This window comes from Hypomesus transpacificus, chromosome 6 (genome assembly GCF_021917145.1).
Source record: "Hypomesus transpacificus isolate Combined female chromosome 6, fHypTra1, whole genome shotgun sequence".
Lineage (NCBI taxonomy): Eukaryota > Metazoa > Chordata > Actinopteri > Osmeriformes > Osmeridae > Hypomesus > Hypomesus transpacificus.
The window spans coordinates 7,149,692-7,164,677 of NC_061065.1; the positions used below are offsets into that span (position 1 = coordinate 7,149,692).

Below are 14,986 nucleotides of genomic sequence, written 5' to 3' on the forward strand. Positions count from 1 at the left end.
CACTTCAGTGCATGCACTTCACTTAGCAGGGTGAGGGTTGACACAGAGAAGGAAGTCAATGAGAGATCAAGTGAAGGATGTTGATCAGTAGCAGTGCACCAGACCATAATGATCTATCAGCCACCATGAGACTGGGTTGGCAAATGGGAAGATTAATACTGAGTGTCGCTAAGGAGGGATGTCAAGGTTACCAGGGTGATCACAGCAGGCAGAGTGAAGAGTCTATCTGACTATCTGTCTGTCTGTCTGTCTTTCAGCCTGTCAGTCTGCCTGTCTGTCTATCTGTCTGTCTTTCAGCCTGTCTGTCTGTCTTTCAGCCTGTCTGTCTGTCTTTCAGCCTGCCAGTCTCCTTGTCTGTCAGCCTATTTCAGCCTCTTCCCTCCCCAGCCTCTAAGCCTAGCGGCCTCTCAACCTCCCAGCCTCTCAGCCTCCGCCAGAGGTCACAAAACTGATTGACTTCATTAGATCCTTTGATCCACCGTCAAACCTCCCATATGAACCATGAAATTAGGACTGTCGCTCAACTGATTCACAGCAATCCTGCATGCGGCCTGATTAGATCACTGAGGAGGTAAGAAGGGGGAGGGGTAGGCAGGAGAGAGAGGAGAGAAGAGAGAGAGAGAGAGAGAGAGAGAGAGAGAGAGAGTGAGTGAGTGAGAGAGAGAGAGAGAGAGAGAGAGAGAGAGAGAGAGAGAGAGAGAGAGAGAGAAGAGTGAAGAAGACAAAGATCATCATCAGGTTTCTTTCTCTCCTGACGTTTCTCTACAAGGTTATTACATGGGGTGGTGAGAGGCAATCTAACACATCCTTCATTTTGAAGTAGGAATTATACAACACTGACACTCCAGTTAGAATCCCTCATAAGTAAGTTACATTTCAATTCTGCTATCTACAACTGGCTGCCGGTCTGCCTGTGGGTCACTCTTCTTTCTCATGAACTGTCCAAGTTCACTCAGCTATGCAACTTTGACCTAGATAAGCACACACACCCACACACACACACACACACACACACGCAATCTAATCACGCAGAGAGAGCCCAGGGCAAACGGCCGATGCACTGATACGGTTACCTGCAGGGGGAGAGCGAATGATGAGCTCACACACACACACACACACATATGCTTACACACACATGCTCTAACACACACGATAGGCAGGGGTAGATGTGGTGCCAGTCCTGAGACACTGACATGCATTTCCCAGGAGAGGTAAACTGCAGCAGAGAGAGAGAGATGGAGGGGGGAGGGGAGGAGGAGGAGGGGGGGGTCGTCTAGATAACAAACCCCAGTCCGTGGCACAGCACGCCTGGCCGCACTAAAACACTCCCCTCACATGAAACTCTGCATCAGTCCTCGGGGCCGGATTGGGATGCAGAAATGATGGTGATCATTCACCACAACAGTCAGAGGCACTGCTCAGACAGACATGCAGCAGGAAGAGGACGACTAGATAAATGGAGTTTACCAAAGGTCAGATAACAGACGCATGTAGCCTCCAGAGATAGATGGACTGGAGTGCTCTGTACTCCACCTAATCTCTCCATTCATTCACTTGAATTCCAAATTTAAACCTGTCACAATCACTAATAAGACTGGGCCGGTTGAGTGACCATGAAGGAGGGTTTACATGCTCACGAACATGCAGGAACTACTAACCATGCCCAGGAAAACACAGAGAGAGAGAGGAGAGAGAGAGAGAGAGAGAGAGAGAGAGAGAGAGAGAGAGAGAGAGAGAGGAGAGAGAGAGAGAGAGAGTGAGAGGCTCTGATAGTCTCATTTACAGCAGAGATTACAAGATTAGGTGTGCTATTACATTGTAAAATAAGGCTGCTCTGGTTCTCGTCTAGCCTAGTCTGGCCTGGTCTGGTCTGGTCTAAATTATAGATTTGATCTAGTCCTGGACAGCAAGAGAATGCTGGAAAACTATATAGACGGAAAGAGATACGCGGGGGGAGAGAACGGGATGAAGGAAGAGTTGGCAGGGTAGTGAAGAGCACGTGGTGGGAGAGGAGAACAGACATGCCTTGGAACGCCACACACACATCGATCGCAAGATAACACTGGCCAATGCAAATTCCTCCTAAGGTAAGACGCTTTGACTCGTCCCTGTTGTTATGGTTACTTATCTGTATCACTCCGTATGTTTCATCGCGGAGTGGTTTATTATTAGCTATGAAAAGTCAGAGTTGGGTTGTTTTGGGATATTTCAACTCATGGAACGTCTCTCGTCCAATCAGAAACAACTAAATAAGTCGACAGAACCCAATTGTTTTATAAGACGAGATAGGAAACAATAGATGATTCATGTTGATAAGTGTCTTATGACAAAACTCCGTTCACAAGGTCAACGTGAGGCGGTTGCCAAGCAACGCACATCCAACAACTCCCCCTTTACTTGACCTTTGTCAGAGAGTGCTGTGTTACATGTAACACACACACACACGAAGACACCACTGCCTGGTCCGATCCTGTTGACAATTAGAACACTGTTTACATCTGCCCTTCTCATGACCGTATCATGTAACACGTCCTGTATGTGTGTTGATATGTGTTTGCATGTGTGTGCAAAGGCAGCCCAGTGAAGCAGCAGGCTGGTCCCTGTCTGAAAGAGGACAGCCTTACGCTGGTGTCCAAGGACTCTGCGACACTCTGAAACTTTAATGAAGGAGACAGGGACCACAGCAGCCTTCTCTGTTATGAGACGAGAGAGGCCGTGCTCGCCCGTCATCAAGGAACAGAGGAGAGGGGGGAGGGGAGAGAGGACATGGAGGAGAGGGAGAGGAGAGGAGGAGAGGAGAGGAGGAGATGGAGGAGAGGGAGAGGAGAGGAGGAGATGGAGGAGAGGGAGAGGAGGAGATGGAGGAGAGGGAGAGGAGAGGAGGAGATGGAGGAGAGGGAGAGGAGGAGATGGAGGAGAGGGAGAGGAGATGGAGGAGAGGGAGAGATGGAGGAGAGGAGGAGGAGGGGCAGGAGAGAGATGAGAGCGAGGAGAGAAAGGAGAGGATTGGAGACACACTTAAAAGAGAAGAACATGTCGAGCATTTATGCTCATCTTAACATGAATGGACTCTCTGGCAGCTTATGTTGGCTGACATCTGGCAATCTTGCGCAGGCTTGCGTTCTCGTAAGTCATTGGTACTGAGAGCCAAACGTGTGTGTAAGACTCACTCAAGGTCACCTCCACACACCCCGCTCCACACACACCCCTCCTCCACACACACCCCGCTACACACACACACACACACACACACACACACACACCCCGCTCCACAGTCAGCCTCGCAGCAGAACACACACTTAATTAACAAGTATAAGCTCTCTTACAGACCTAAACTAAATCCTGACCAGGCATACACAAACACACACGCAATGTATAAACTTTTCACCTTATAGTCACCTTCATCTAATCCTATGCTGTGTGAGTGGTCCACACAGATTTACCCCGTAATCCCTGTGAATAAAATACATTTACAGCTGTGGCCTGCATCCTAGTAAGCGTGTGCATGTGTGTGTGTGAGTGTGTGTGTGTATGTGTGTGTAGAAGGCCCACCTTCATGAGCATCCGGGTTCTTCTACATCCTTGTTCATGTAACACGCTATGAGGGACTGAGAGGGCACCTTGAAACACGGTCAGGAGAGTAATGATAGGGAGATGGAGTGTGTTGCTGTGTGTGTCTTTGTGTGTGTGTGTGTGTGTGTGTGTGTGTGTGTGTGTGGGAGAGAGAGGAGACAAAGGAAGAGACCTAGAGAGTGATCCTGCTGCTTGTATACTATATGTGGCCGTGCTTTAATTGGATGGGAGCGTGAAGCAGGACAAGGAACATTATTGCTCGTCTTGGAATAGGTCACACACCAATTACTGCTCCCCACACACACGGACCTGGCCACACACACACACCTGGTCACACACACACGGACCTGGCCACACACACACACCTGGCCACACACACACACCTGGTCACACACACGGACCCCTCTTCATTATCCCCCTGGAACTCCGACTGGCTCACTATTACGAGATATCCCCTTTCAGTCCTCATCTTCACCCTACTTACACACACACACACACAGCACACACACACACACACAGAGCACACACACACACACAGAGCACACACACACGATAGTCTTGTCAGCTGTGCCACCATGTCTCAGTGCCAGCGTGGTGGTGACTGTTTTAAGATCATTTGGCACAGAGCTTTCCTTTCTAAAGGTCAGGTGTGTGCTTCTCCTGTGGGTTCTGTGAGGACAGATCCTGGCTCATTATCCATCACATCTCAGCCCCAGGTAATTAAGCAGCTCCGACACACTCTTTAATCTGTCTGTCTGTGAGGTCTGCTCTCAGCCTCACCTCCAGCCCCTTTCACACAATCTACAGTCTGCCAGGGGCCAGGGTAGAAGAGAGAGAGGGAGAGAGAGAGAGAGAGAGAGAGAGAAAGTGGGAAAGGTAGAGGGAAACAGTGAGAAAAAAGGGGAGAAAAGATAGACAGAGAGAATGAAAAAAAAAAGAGAAACAAAAAGAGAGAGAGAGAGAGAGAGAGAGAAAAGAGAGAGAGAGAGAGAGAGAGAGAGAGAGAGAGGAGAGAGAGAGAGAGGAGGAGAGAGAGAGAGAAGAAATGACTAGCCTGGCGGTAAAAACCTGGAAATCACCCAAAACGTCAGGCAGTCGTTTATTCAGCTAGGTGGAAAAACACCTAGCCTGCTCTGCTCATTACGACCAGACCCTACCCCTAATACCCCTCCCCAGGCCCAGCCCAAAACCACCTGTCTACGCTTCGCTTGTTTCTCTAACTGTCAGGTGCACACACACACACACACATTCACACACTTCCACAGATAGAACAAACACCGTTTTGCAAACAGACATGCTACTTACAAACCCACACATGAATACACACACACAAACACACACACACACAAAGCTGAGACCCCAGGAGGAGAGCTTCATCATTATTGATGGAGGCTGGTTGGCTGGGTCTGGAATTGTTCATCAAACTAACTCTCACTGATGTGGGGAGAGAGAGATAGAGAGAGAGATAGAGATAGAGAGAGAGAGAGATAGAGAGAGAGATAAAGAGAGGAGAGAGAGGGAGAGAGAGAGAGAGGGAGAGAGAGAGAGAGAGATAAAGAGAGGAGAGAGAGGGAGAGAGAGAGAGAGAGAGAGAGAGAGAGAGAGAGAGAGAGAGAGAGGGAGAGAGAGGGAGAGAGAGAGAGAGAGAGAGAGAGGGAGAGAGAGAGAGGGAGAGAGAAGACATTAAAAGAAACCCTAAGACCTGGAGATGGAGATTCAGCAGAAGAGGGCCAATTAGCTTCCAAGCAGCAAGGAACCAGCTGGAACACAGAGAGAGACAAGGAGGGAAAGGAGGACGAGTGGGATGGCACATGTGTGTGTGTGTTTACTTGTGTGTGTGTGCGTGTGTACGTGGTGTGTGTGGGGGGGGGGGGGTTATGAGGGGGTAATCCAGAGTCCTGACAGGCGCAGTGGGGGACAGGGTTGTGAAGTTGCTAAATCCTGGGGAGTTGGGGGATTAGCCCAGCAGGGGGGACCACCACAGCAGGGGGCCCTGGGAGCCTGTTCCCCCCACCACGGTGTTCCGCTGTGGGGCAACCGGGACCTGGACACCTCCGCCCCCCAACCCCCTGCTACCACCACCCCCCCGCTACACTCTCCTCGCTTTTGGAGATCCAGGCACTTTGCGCCTCATTGCGTGCACACACACACACACACACACACACACACACGACACACACACACAGGCTGCTCTACAGCGTGGTTAGCTGAGAGGTAAGGGGGGGGAGGCTGACAGGAGAGATGAGAGCAGAGGAGAGAAGACATCTGTAGATGAGCGGATTCCTCCCAGGATGACTAATTGTAGCTGTGGAGAGCTGAGCTTGATATTCACGCTGATGCAGCCTCTCCACATCCATTACCATCGCCACTGTCTCTACGTCTCCAAGAGAGAGTGCTGATGGGAAGGTAGAATACCCAGAGGGTGAATTGATGGTCTACCAAACTGCTGTCTTTATGTGTGTGTGTGTGTGTAGATGCAGGGGTTTCAGAGGTGAATAGACACCAGTGTAGGTTGAATGAGTCTGAATGAGTGGGGGCGTGCAACACACTGTGGCTTGACAGCTTCCTCTGGACTGCAGACAAAGGAGAAGATTACTGTCAGAACGCTTCTATAGAGGCAGGGAGAGGAGGAGAGAGAGAGGGAGGGAGAGAGAGAGAGAGAGGGAGGGAGGGAGGGAGGGAGGGAGGGAGGGTGGGGAGGCAGGCAGGCAGGCAGGCAGGCAGGCAGGCAGGCAGGCAGGCAGGCAGGCAGGGAGGGAGGGAGGGAGGGAGGGAGGGAGGGAGGGAGGGAGGGAGGGAGGGAGGGGGGAGGGAGGGAGGGAGGGAGGGAGGGAGGGAGAGAGAATGGAACCACCACAATGTCAGACTGAGCACAGGAGAACATGATGAGTGGCCTCCCCTCCAGTCCCACTGACAGAGACTCACTCTGGGTAACTGGCATCTTCTCACCCCCCCCAGCTATAAGGACCTGGACCTCTGTAGTCACTGATGGCTCCCACCCCCTGCATGTCTGACTCTCACTACACTGCTGTGAGCAAACTGAATTCAGAGGTGAAGTAACAAATGATGTCCGTGAAGCTGCTGAAGAATGTCAGTAAAATTCTTTTAAAAAAAATTGCACAGAATGCATGAACAACTTCTGATGACTCCCTGCAAGAACACTCATTAAATCAGGATGGTTTCATTGATACTTACATGAAGTAAGAAGACAAGTGTTTTTTTGTGAGATGAAGTGTTTATAAGATGCCAAAGTACAGTCCCCCGCAAGGCTGGAGGTAGTCAAGTCTGACTGCTCCACGGGAACTGAATAACCTTTAAGAGATGCAGGGAGAACATTGGCAATGCAAGGGCCTGCCTGCCTGCCTGCCTGCCTGCCTGCCTGCCTGCCTGCCTGCCTGCCTGCCTGCCTGCCTGCCTGCCTCCCTCCCTCCCTCCCTCCCTCCCCTCCCTCCCTCCCTGCCTGCCTGCCTGCCTGCCTGCCTGCCTGCCTGCCCTGCCTGCCTGTCTGTCTGTCTGTCTGTCTGTTTGTCTGCCTGCCTGCCTGTCTGTTTGTCTGTCTGCCTGTCTGTTTGTTTGTCTGCCTGCCTGTGTCTGTCTGCTTGTCTGTCTGTCTTTCCAGCAGGAGCGTGTGTATCAGTATTGCCATACAACCTCACGTGCCAGATAACTCCATAAATAAAACAAAAACAAGTGATTGACACATCATTAATACCTCATGAATTATTCAGTCCAAGCAATCATATTGGATGGCTCAACAGGCTGTATGATGATGCACAAGCCCACATACCTGATAGGTCGGCACACTCAAGCACTGAGCTGTTAAGTTATTTACCAACTCTGAGTGTTATTAGTGATGAAGGCGAGGAGGGCGTGGACCGTGAGGGGCCTCAGCAGCGATCGCTCAGGTTTGACCCCTGCTGCTCTGGGAGGCAGGCAGACCTGGGGGCAGTAGCCCGGACATGGGGACTGATGGAGAACATCATTGTGAATGTTGCTGAATTTCACGGTTTGGAGCGTACCCAACATGGATGGATGGATGGACACTAATTAGTAGTCAGCACATTGTTTTTGATTGAGCGCAGCCAAAAATGTGTACACACACACACTGATACATACTCACACAAACACTCCTCTCTCTCTCTCTCTCTCTCTCTCTCTCTCCTCCTCTCTCTCTCTCTCTCTCTCTCTCTCTCTCTCTCTCCTCTCTCTCTCTCTCTCTCTCTCTCTCTCTCTCTCTCCTCTCTCTCTCTCTCTCTCTCTCTCTCTCTTCACACACACACACACACGCAGGCATGCTCACAAACACTGACAGACAGACAAGTCTTCTGTAAACTAACCCCTCATCAGCCTCGTCAATCAAAGACTGAGGGGGAGAAAATCGACTTGGCCTCCCTCAACCTGTGTTCTCTGCGAGGATGGCATACACAATCCCCTCCTGGACGTCCACAGATCAGACAACACAACAGACAGGCAGACATACAAACCACTATAAACACAAACCAAAAACACCAAACAGTGTGACACGGACTGGATTCAAACACAGAGTTGACAATGACAACCTTCAGATCACAGAACTGCAAAACAGACGTGCGTGTGCGTGCACACGTCTCTGTGTGTGTGTTTGCAAGCAGTGTGATGAGGTACAGTAGATGTGTGTAAATGGCTTGATGATGCATGCTGTGTAAATATAGCTCTTCCCACAGGAAGCAGTCGCCCTCCTTGGGAGCAATTCCACGCTGCTGTCAGAGTCACTGAGCCAAGGAGCTGACGACTCTCTCCTCCTACTCAGACTGTGTGACCCAGGAGCAGACAGACAGACAGACAGACAGACAGGCAGACAGACAGGCTGACAGACGGACAGACAGGCAGACAAACAGTCTGACAGACGGACAGACAGATAGATAGACAGGTAGGCATGTACAGTATGTATGCTGCCATTCAAAGATGAACTCCTATGTCATGGATTAAAAGCCAAATATCAACGCGTCTTTAACCTCGAGTGTGTTTTGAAAATCAAAGCTAAGCCATAAACCCTCAATCGGTGTTTATAAAGCACATCCTCTACTTCTTGTAAAAAGTGGAAAACCTCTGAGTGGGGCATTTTGGCACTCACTGCACCAGATCTTCACTCTGGTTTGGAAATGTTTCTGAGTGAAGCCGTGACAACAGGCAGGACCCCGGAGTTGTCTGCAGTTTGATTACAGCAATACACACTTTCCTCCTCAAACTCCTTGTGACGTTTGAAACACCCTAAAATATAACCCTTGTCCTTGTTTTCACAGTACGTCTCTCCAGATGGAGTCGTCGGCTGCTGCTGGAGCCATTAGTAGTTCACAGGTCTGTGGTCTCTCTCTGAGTCTCGCAACCACAGAACACAGCCCGCAAAGAGACTGCAAAGAGCACTCAGGAGTCCACGACAGAAAGTGGAGAAAGTTTGTGATAATTGAGTCTGGCGTGCTAAAGGGTTCCAGCTATCTTTAGTACAAACAATTGTAGTGTGCAGACACACAAAACACACTCATACACGTTTTGCACATGCAAGCGCACAAAACACACACAAACACACACACACATATTGGCACATCTGTCCTTCCTTTGGCAGTGAAGATGTACCCACTGCTAGCTCCCCAATTAAGGAGTCCAGAGGCAGGAGAATCAAATGCGTTTCCATTAGCAAGAGAACAGTCCTCTGAGGCTTCATCATAATGACACAGCATGGAAACATTATGGGGAAAGATCAAATTAGGCTTTTTTCATTCTACAGACTGTTGTGCATTGAGAGGAGCTTTCTGGAGATCCATTCAGTTAGGTAATGAGCAGCGTCGACCAGATCTAATATGCTCTGTAATGTTCCTTTGATTGTTCCGTTTAATCTGCCCCTGCCGGGCTGGCTGCGGAAGAGAGGAGAGGAGGTGGAACAATGTCCAGACGCTGTTGTGATCATGAGAAGTCAAAGCTCTGCTGCTCTCTCAAGTCTGACTGTATCCACCTTCACCTGCCCTGCCTCAACTCACCACTGACCGCTACCCTCACCTGCCCTGCCTCAACTCACCACAGACCACTACCCTCACCTGCCCTGCCTCAGCTCACCACAGACCGCTACCCTCACCTGCCCTGCCTCAGCTCACCACAGACCGCTACCCTCACCTGCCCTGCCTCAACTCACCACAGACCGCTACCCTCACCTGCCCTGCCTCAACTCACCACAGACCGCCAAAGAAGGTACGAAACCAAGATAACTTCCTAAACAGACCAGTCAGATGGAGGGGGGGGGGGGTCAGATGGCCCCGCGGTTAGGGAATCGGAATATTAATCAGAAGGCTGCCGGTTCAATTCTGTCTGTGAAAAATGACGTTGTGTCCTTGGGCAAGGCACTTTACCCTACTTGCCTCGGGGGGGAATGTCCCTGTACTTACTGTAAGTCGCTCTGGATAAGAGCGTCTGCTAAATGACTAAATGTAAATGTAACACAAACACCCTGCCCTCCCTGACGCTTTTAAACAGTCAAACAGCTCCTCACAAGACTAAGAGACAACCCCCCCCCTCCTCCCACAGCGCTCCAGGACCCCCCGCCCCGCTGCATCTCCTACCTCTCCACGTGGTCCAGGTTTCCAGACACGCCCAGGCCTCCGATGGCGTACAGCTTTCCATCATACACCAGGCTGTTGTGTCTGCAGCGAGGCACCGTCATCCGGGACACCAGGTTCCAGTTGTCCAGCAGAGACATGTAGCACCACACGTCAGCCACCGTCACGCCCCCCTCCGTCCCTCCTGCAAGCACACGGACACACCAAACGCGTGCATCAGGACACGCGTGCATCAGGACACGCGTGCATCAGGACAGGCGTGCATCAGGACACGCGTGCATTAGGACACGTGTGCATCAGGACACGCGTACATTAGGACACATGTGCATCAGGACACGTGTGCATCAGGACACGCGTGGGCTACAGCACGCTGGTCTGCTGTGCTGAATGTTGTGTAGCACTGCTGATCATATAAAGGGTGCTGTGGCCGCATGCGCCACAGAGCGCTAAGCAATGGCTTTCAGAAGTGATCTCACTGAACTGAATTTGACTGGGTCAATCTGTCAGGAAGGATGACAGATGAATGGAGGTTGATAATAAACCAATCAAAGAGGGGTGAGTGTCAAGGTAATGGCCTCCATCAGAGTTTGTGTTCTGTAGCTTTTAGAGTGAGTGTGTGTGTGTGAGTGTGTGTGTGTGTGTGTGTGTGTGTGTGTGTGTGTGTGTAAAGGCCAGCCCCAGACCCCAGCTCACACCTCTGATTTCCCTGCAGAGTGACCAGGTCCCCACAGAGCAGGTCCACAGGCCCACACATACATTTACATTTATATGAACACAGGAAGAGGAAGGAATATGCAGCACCAATCGAGCTGCATTTCCAATGTCAAAGTCTGAGCCCCATGTCGGGCTACCGGAGAGTTGGTAAATGATAGGAGCAATGCATCTCTGATGAGCAGGAATGTACTATATGACAGTGTACTGTTATAATAATGGCAATTCTGCTGGATACTAGAAAAATAAACACTACAGGGCAGCACATCGAAATGAGAAATATACAGAGAATAATAGACGGTAAAACATATATGTGTATGTGTGTGCACGTCTGTTGTGTGCGTGTGTGTGTGTGTGAAACAGTATGTGCATATGTGTGTGTGATACAACATCTGTGTGTGTGATACAACACGTGTGTGTGTGTGTGTGATGCAGCCTGTGTGTGTGTGTGTGATGCAGCCTGTGCCCACCTGACAGGTAGATATTGTCCCCAGCAGAGATGACGCTGAAGAACTCGCGGTCGTAGAAGGGCAGGCTGGCCAGGGGATACCATTTACTGTTCTGAGGGTTGAAGCAGGTGACGGCAGTGAGACAGCGCTGGTTCATCCCGATGGCTTGGCGTCCCCCCACCAGCACGATCACCTCCGCCACGCCTTCGGGGGGGGAGGGGGGGAGAGAGAGAGTTACGTTTATGTAAATTAATGCAATAAACCTTTGTGAAAAGAAGGTATCTTGAGGTTTGATTTAGTGAAACGTCAGTGCTATTAAATGATCAGTAGCCAAGGGAGAGTCCAAGTGAGCTCAGACGGTTCCAAATCGTTGACTTCATTCTTAAATGTTCATTTTCACAAAAACAACCCAACACACAGAAACAAACAGCAACTATTTGAAATAGTCTATTGCCACTCAGAGAGACAGCGTATGCTAAGTAAGTCCAAGTCAGACCCAGACTCGGTAGTTCCCCTGTTTTGAATTCAGCAGACCACGGCACTTTCCAAGTCAATAAGCTTGCAGAGGCATGCAAAAGCAAATGCAAAAGCAAATGCAAAATGCAAAAGTTTGCTCTCAGTAGTAGCAAACTCTAGTGTGTGTTAGGAGGAAGTATAACTCAATTATAAAGACTGATGTGGCTGCCATCTGCACACACACACACACAGACACACATACACACACATAAGTCCCAGCACAGTCTTGAAAGACTTGCCAAATCGATAGAGTCAAATCAATCTGTGTATTTACGTGCATGGGAACACACACACACACACAGCATTTGAGTTGGGTCTCGTCTGAAGGAGCTTGTACGTCCTGTTGTGCGACGCTGCTCCAGGTTAGCTCAGCCCACTGCAGCGGGGGTCATCCACTGACTCAAGGACTGTCGACACATTCTGTGTTCATCCATGTGTTTACTACACTGCCCTTGTCATGTCTCTTATCCACGCACGCACACACACACACACACACACACACACACACACACACACACACACACACACACACACACACACACACAGGGGCCCACTGTTGACAAGTTCCTGTATGAAGACACCAGTGATCCAAAACACACAAACAGACTGGGGGCCACAGGTGTATCTGTGAGGCCCTCCGCTTGGAGGCAGGCAGGTAAGGAACAGGAAGAGAGGGAGACAGAAAGGAAGGGAGACAGGCAGAGAGGGAGACAGAAAGGAAGGGAGACAGGCAGACAGGGAAACAAGCAGAGGGGGAAACAGGCAGACAGGGAAACAGGCAGGGAGCTTGCAGGCAGGCTCCAGTGAGCTAGCGAGCGGTTCAGCTCACACACAGAAATGTTCTTTGTTTTGTGAAAATTGAGCAGGCAAGCGGAGAGAAAGAGGAAGGATGGAGGGAGAAAAAGAGATATGGAAAGACAGACAACCGTAGAAGCTGAGGGAGAGACAGGGAGAATGAAAGTGAAACAGATGGAGAGGAAAAAGAGAGAGAGGTATTCCTCAGACAATCCAAAGTGAGGCTAACCGCCGGCTCATCTGCCCGGATCAATACTCTGCGGATGGTCCCTTGACAACCACATCCACAGGCTCATGCCTTCACCAGCCTTCTGTCACTTTTTAAAACAGTGTCGTATTTTTATATGAATCTGCTCTTTTTCTTGCTCCGAGGGTTGGTTAAAAAAAAACCTGCTCAAGCTTTTCTATTTGAAAAAGAGAGAGAGAGAAGATGAGAAATAAAGACCCACAGAGGGCTTTAGAGGGCTGAGCAGGAAGTGAAGATGTTCGCTTTAGACATGGGTCTTACGGGGGGCGGGATAGTGGCAGGACGGTGGTGGCATGGCCTGGTTCTCACAACACAAGCTCTTCTCCTGCCTGGCCCCCCCCAATGGTGGAACCAGCTCCCCACCTCCATCAGGGACACTGACTGTCTCCCCACCTTCAAGAGAAGGCTCAAGACACACTTGTTCCGGGAGTACAACGACACTTAGGAATGCTTGTCTGGACCTGATGTTAGTTTCCTCCAGGATCACAATGACTTTTATTGAGTGACTTGTTGCTCTTGTAGGTTAGTTATGACAAAGTTAACTCTTGTACTCGCTGTAAAATATTTTACTGTTGATTGTTCTTCTACAGGTACAGAATTGCACTTTTGTGGTTCATGTTGTTTTAATTTGTAACTTATATAACTGCATGCTCTTATGGGTCTTCCCTTTGGCAGTTGTTTAGTTTTTTCACAATGTATGCTTCATGTTTTGGCTGCTTGCAATGTTTGGGACTAACTCGTTGTTATGATCAGTGACCTATGCTCTTTTGTAAAGCTCTCTCTTGGAAGTCACTTTGGATAAAAGCGTCTGCTAAATGCATAAATGTAAATGTTAGGACAGCGGGCTCTCTCGTGTAAGACCAGGTGACTCACTGAATAAACCGATAAAACAGTAGCAGTAACATGCCCCGCTCCTGTACGCTTGTGTGTGTGTGTGTGTGTTCTACTGGAGGTCAGAACTACACAGGAAGGCTGTCAAACAGGGTTGAGAAGGCAGCGGGGGGGGGGGGGGGGGGGGGGGGGGGCGGATGGAGGGATGGGGGGGTGGAGGAGAAACAAAGGAGGAGGAGGAGGAGGGAGAGATGATAGCCAGTTTTTCTCCTGCGGAGTCGTGACCATGACAACCAGGAGGAGCTACCCACATGCAGTGTGGTGTCTGACACACACACACACACACACTCACACATGAATCAGTGTGTCAATAACATTTGAGATTGATTTGATACATTTGCAACAATATTAAATTTTAAATTCACTTTGACCAGTCTTATATTTTAACCCAGTCAAAAGACAGCAATGTCAGCTTACTCTGGTAGTATATGCACTGTCCAGTTTCCCTCTCCTTCCAGATCAAGGGGCATAGATTTAGTAGGCTTGGTAGATGTGCCGCCTGTAGAAACCACTCCAGAGGGAAAGCAGTTAAGGCATGTTTAATGGATGGTTAGAGATTAGATTAATGGCTAAGTTTTGCAAACTCACTCAACTTTTTGTTCCCTCCAGTAAATGCCTTACAACCTTGAATGAAAAGGTGAGAAGTGGAACAGAAACAGAGAGAGAGAGAGAGAGAGAGAGAGAGAGCATATGAGAGAGAGAGAGAGCATATGAGAGATGGAGAAAGAAAGGGAACTTTTTTCTCTGTTCAGTTTTCCATTTCCTTCGTTCAAACATTCTATTCTGTGTCGTCCTCTTATCTGTCTCTGCTCGCTCTCTCTCTCTTCTCCTTGCCCCCCGCTGTGACCCTCTTTATTCTTTCTCCCTCTCTTTCGCTCCTATCCTCTACCTCTCTCCACCTCTTGCTCTCCCTTCATCTCTCCATCCTCCTCTTTACCCTGTGGCTCACCTCTGTTCTTTCATTCCCTCTCCGCATCTCGGTTTGATTTGTTCTTTTCCTATCTCTCCCTCTCCTCTCCTCCTCACAGCTCCCCTCTCATCCCTCCATCCTACGTCAGCATGTTTTCACTGTTGCTAAGCTCCATGTTCTTCCTACACATCTTATTCCTCCTCTCTGTCCTCTCTCCATCTCCCTCCATCCCTTCATCCCCTCCCTGGGTGTTCATTTGACAGGGTGCGGATCAGGGGGCCGTGGGCCTTGGGTAGTGTCACTGGGT

General features: G+C 49.8%; 1 protein-coding gene across 3 annotated transcripts in view; it reads right to left on the reverse strand.

Moving 5' to 3' along the window:
* LOC124468790 (kelch-like protein 29) overlaps window positions 1-14,986 on the reverse strand; it is a 132,448-nt gene that overhangs the window by 7,700 nt on the left and 109,762 nt on the right. For all 3 annotated transcript variants that reach the window (XM_047021750.1, XM_047021749.1, XM_047021751.1), the window contains 2 exons: window positions 11,342-11,524; window positions 10,164-10,344 (listed from right to left, as the gene is read on the reverse strand). In XM_047021750.1, coding sequence (XP_046877706.1) covers window positions 10,164-10,344; window positions 11,342-11,524 — 364 coding nt within the window. The remainder of the gene's footprint in view (window positions 1-10,163; window positions 10,345-11,341; window positions 11,525-14,986) is intronic.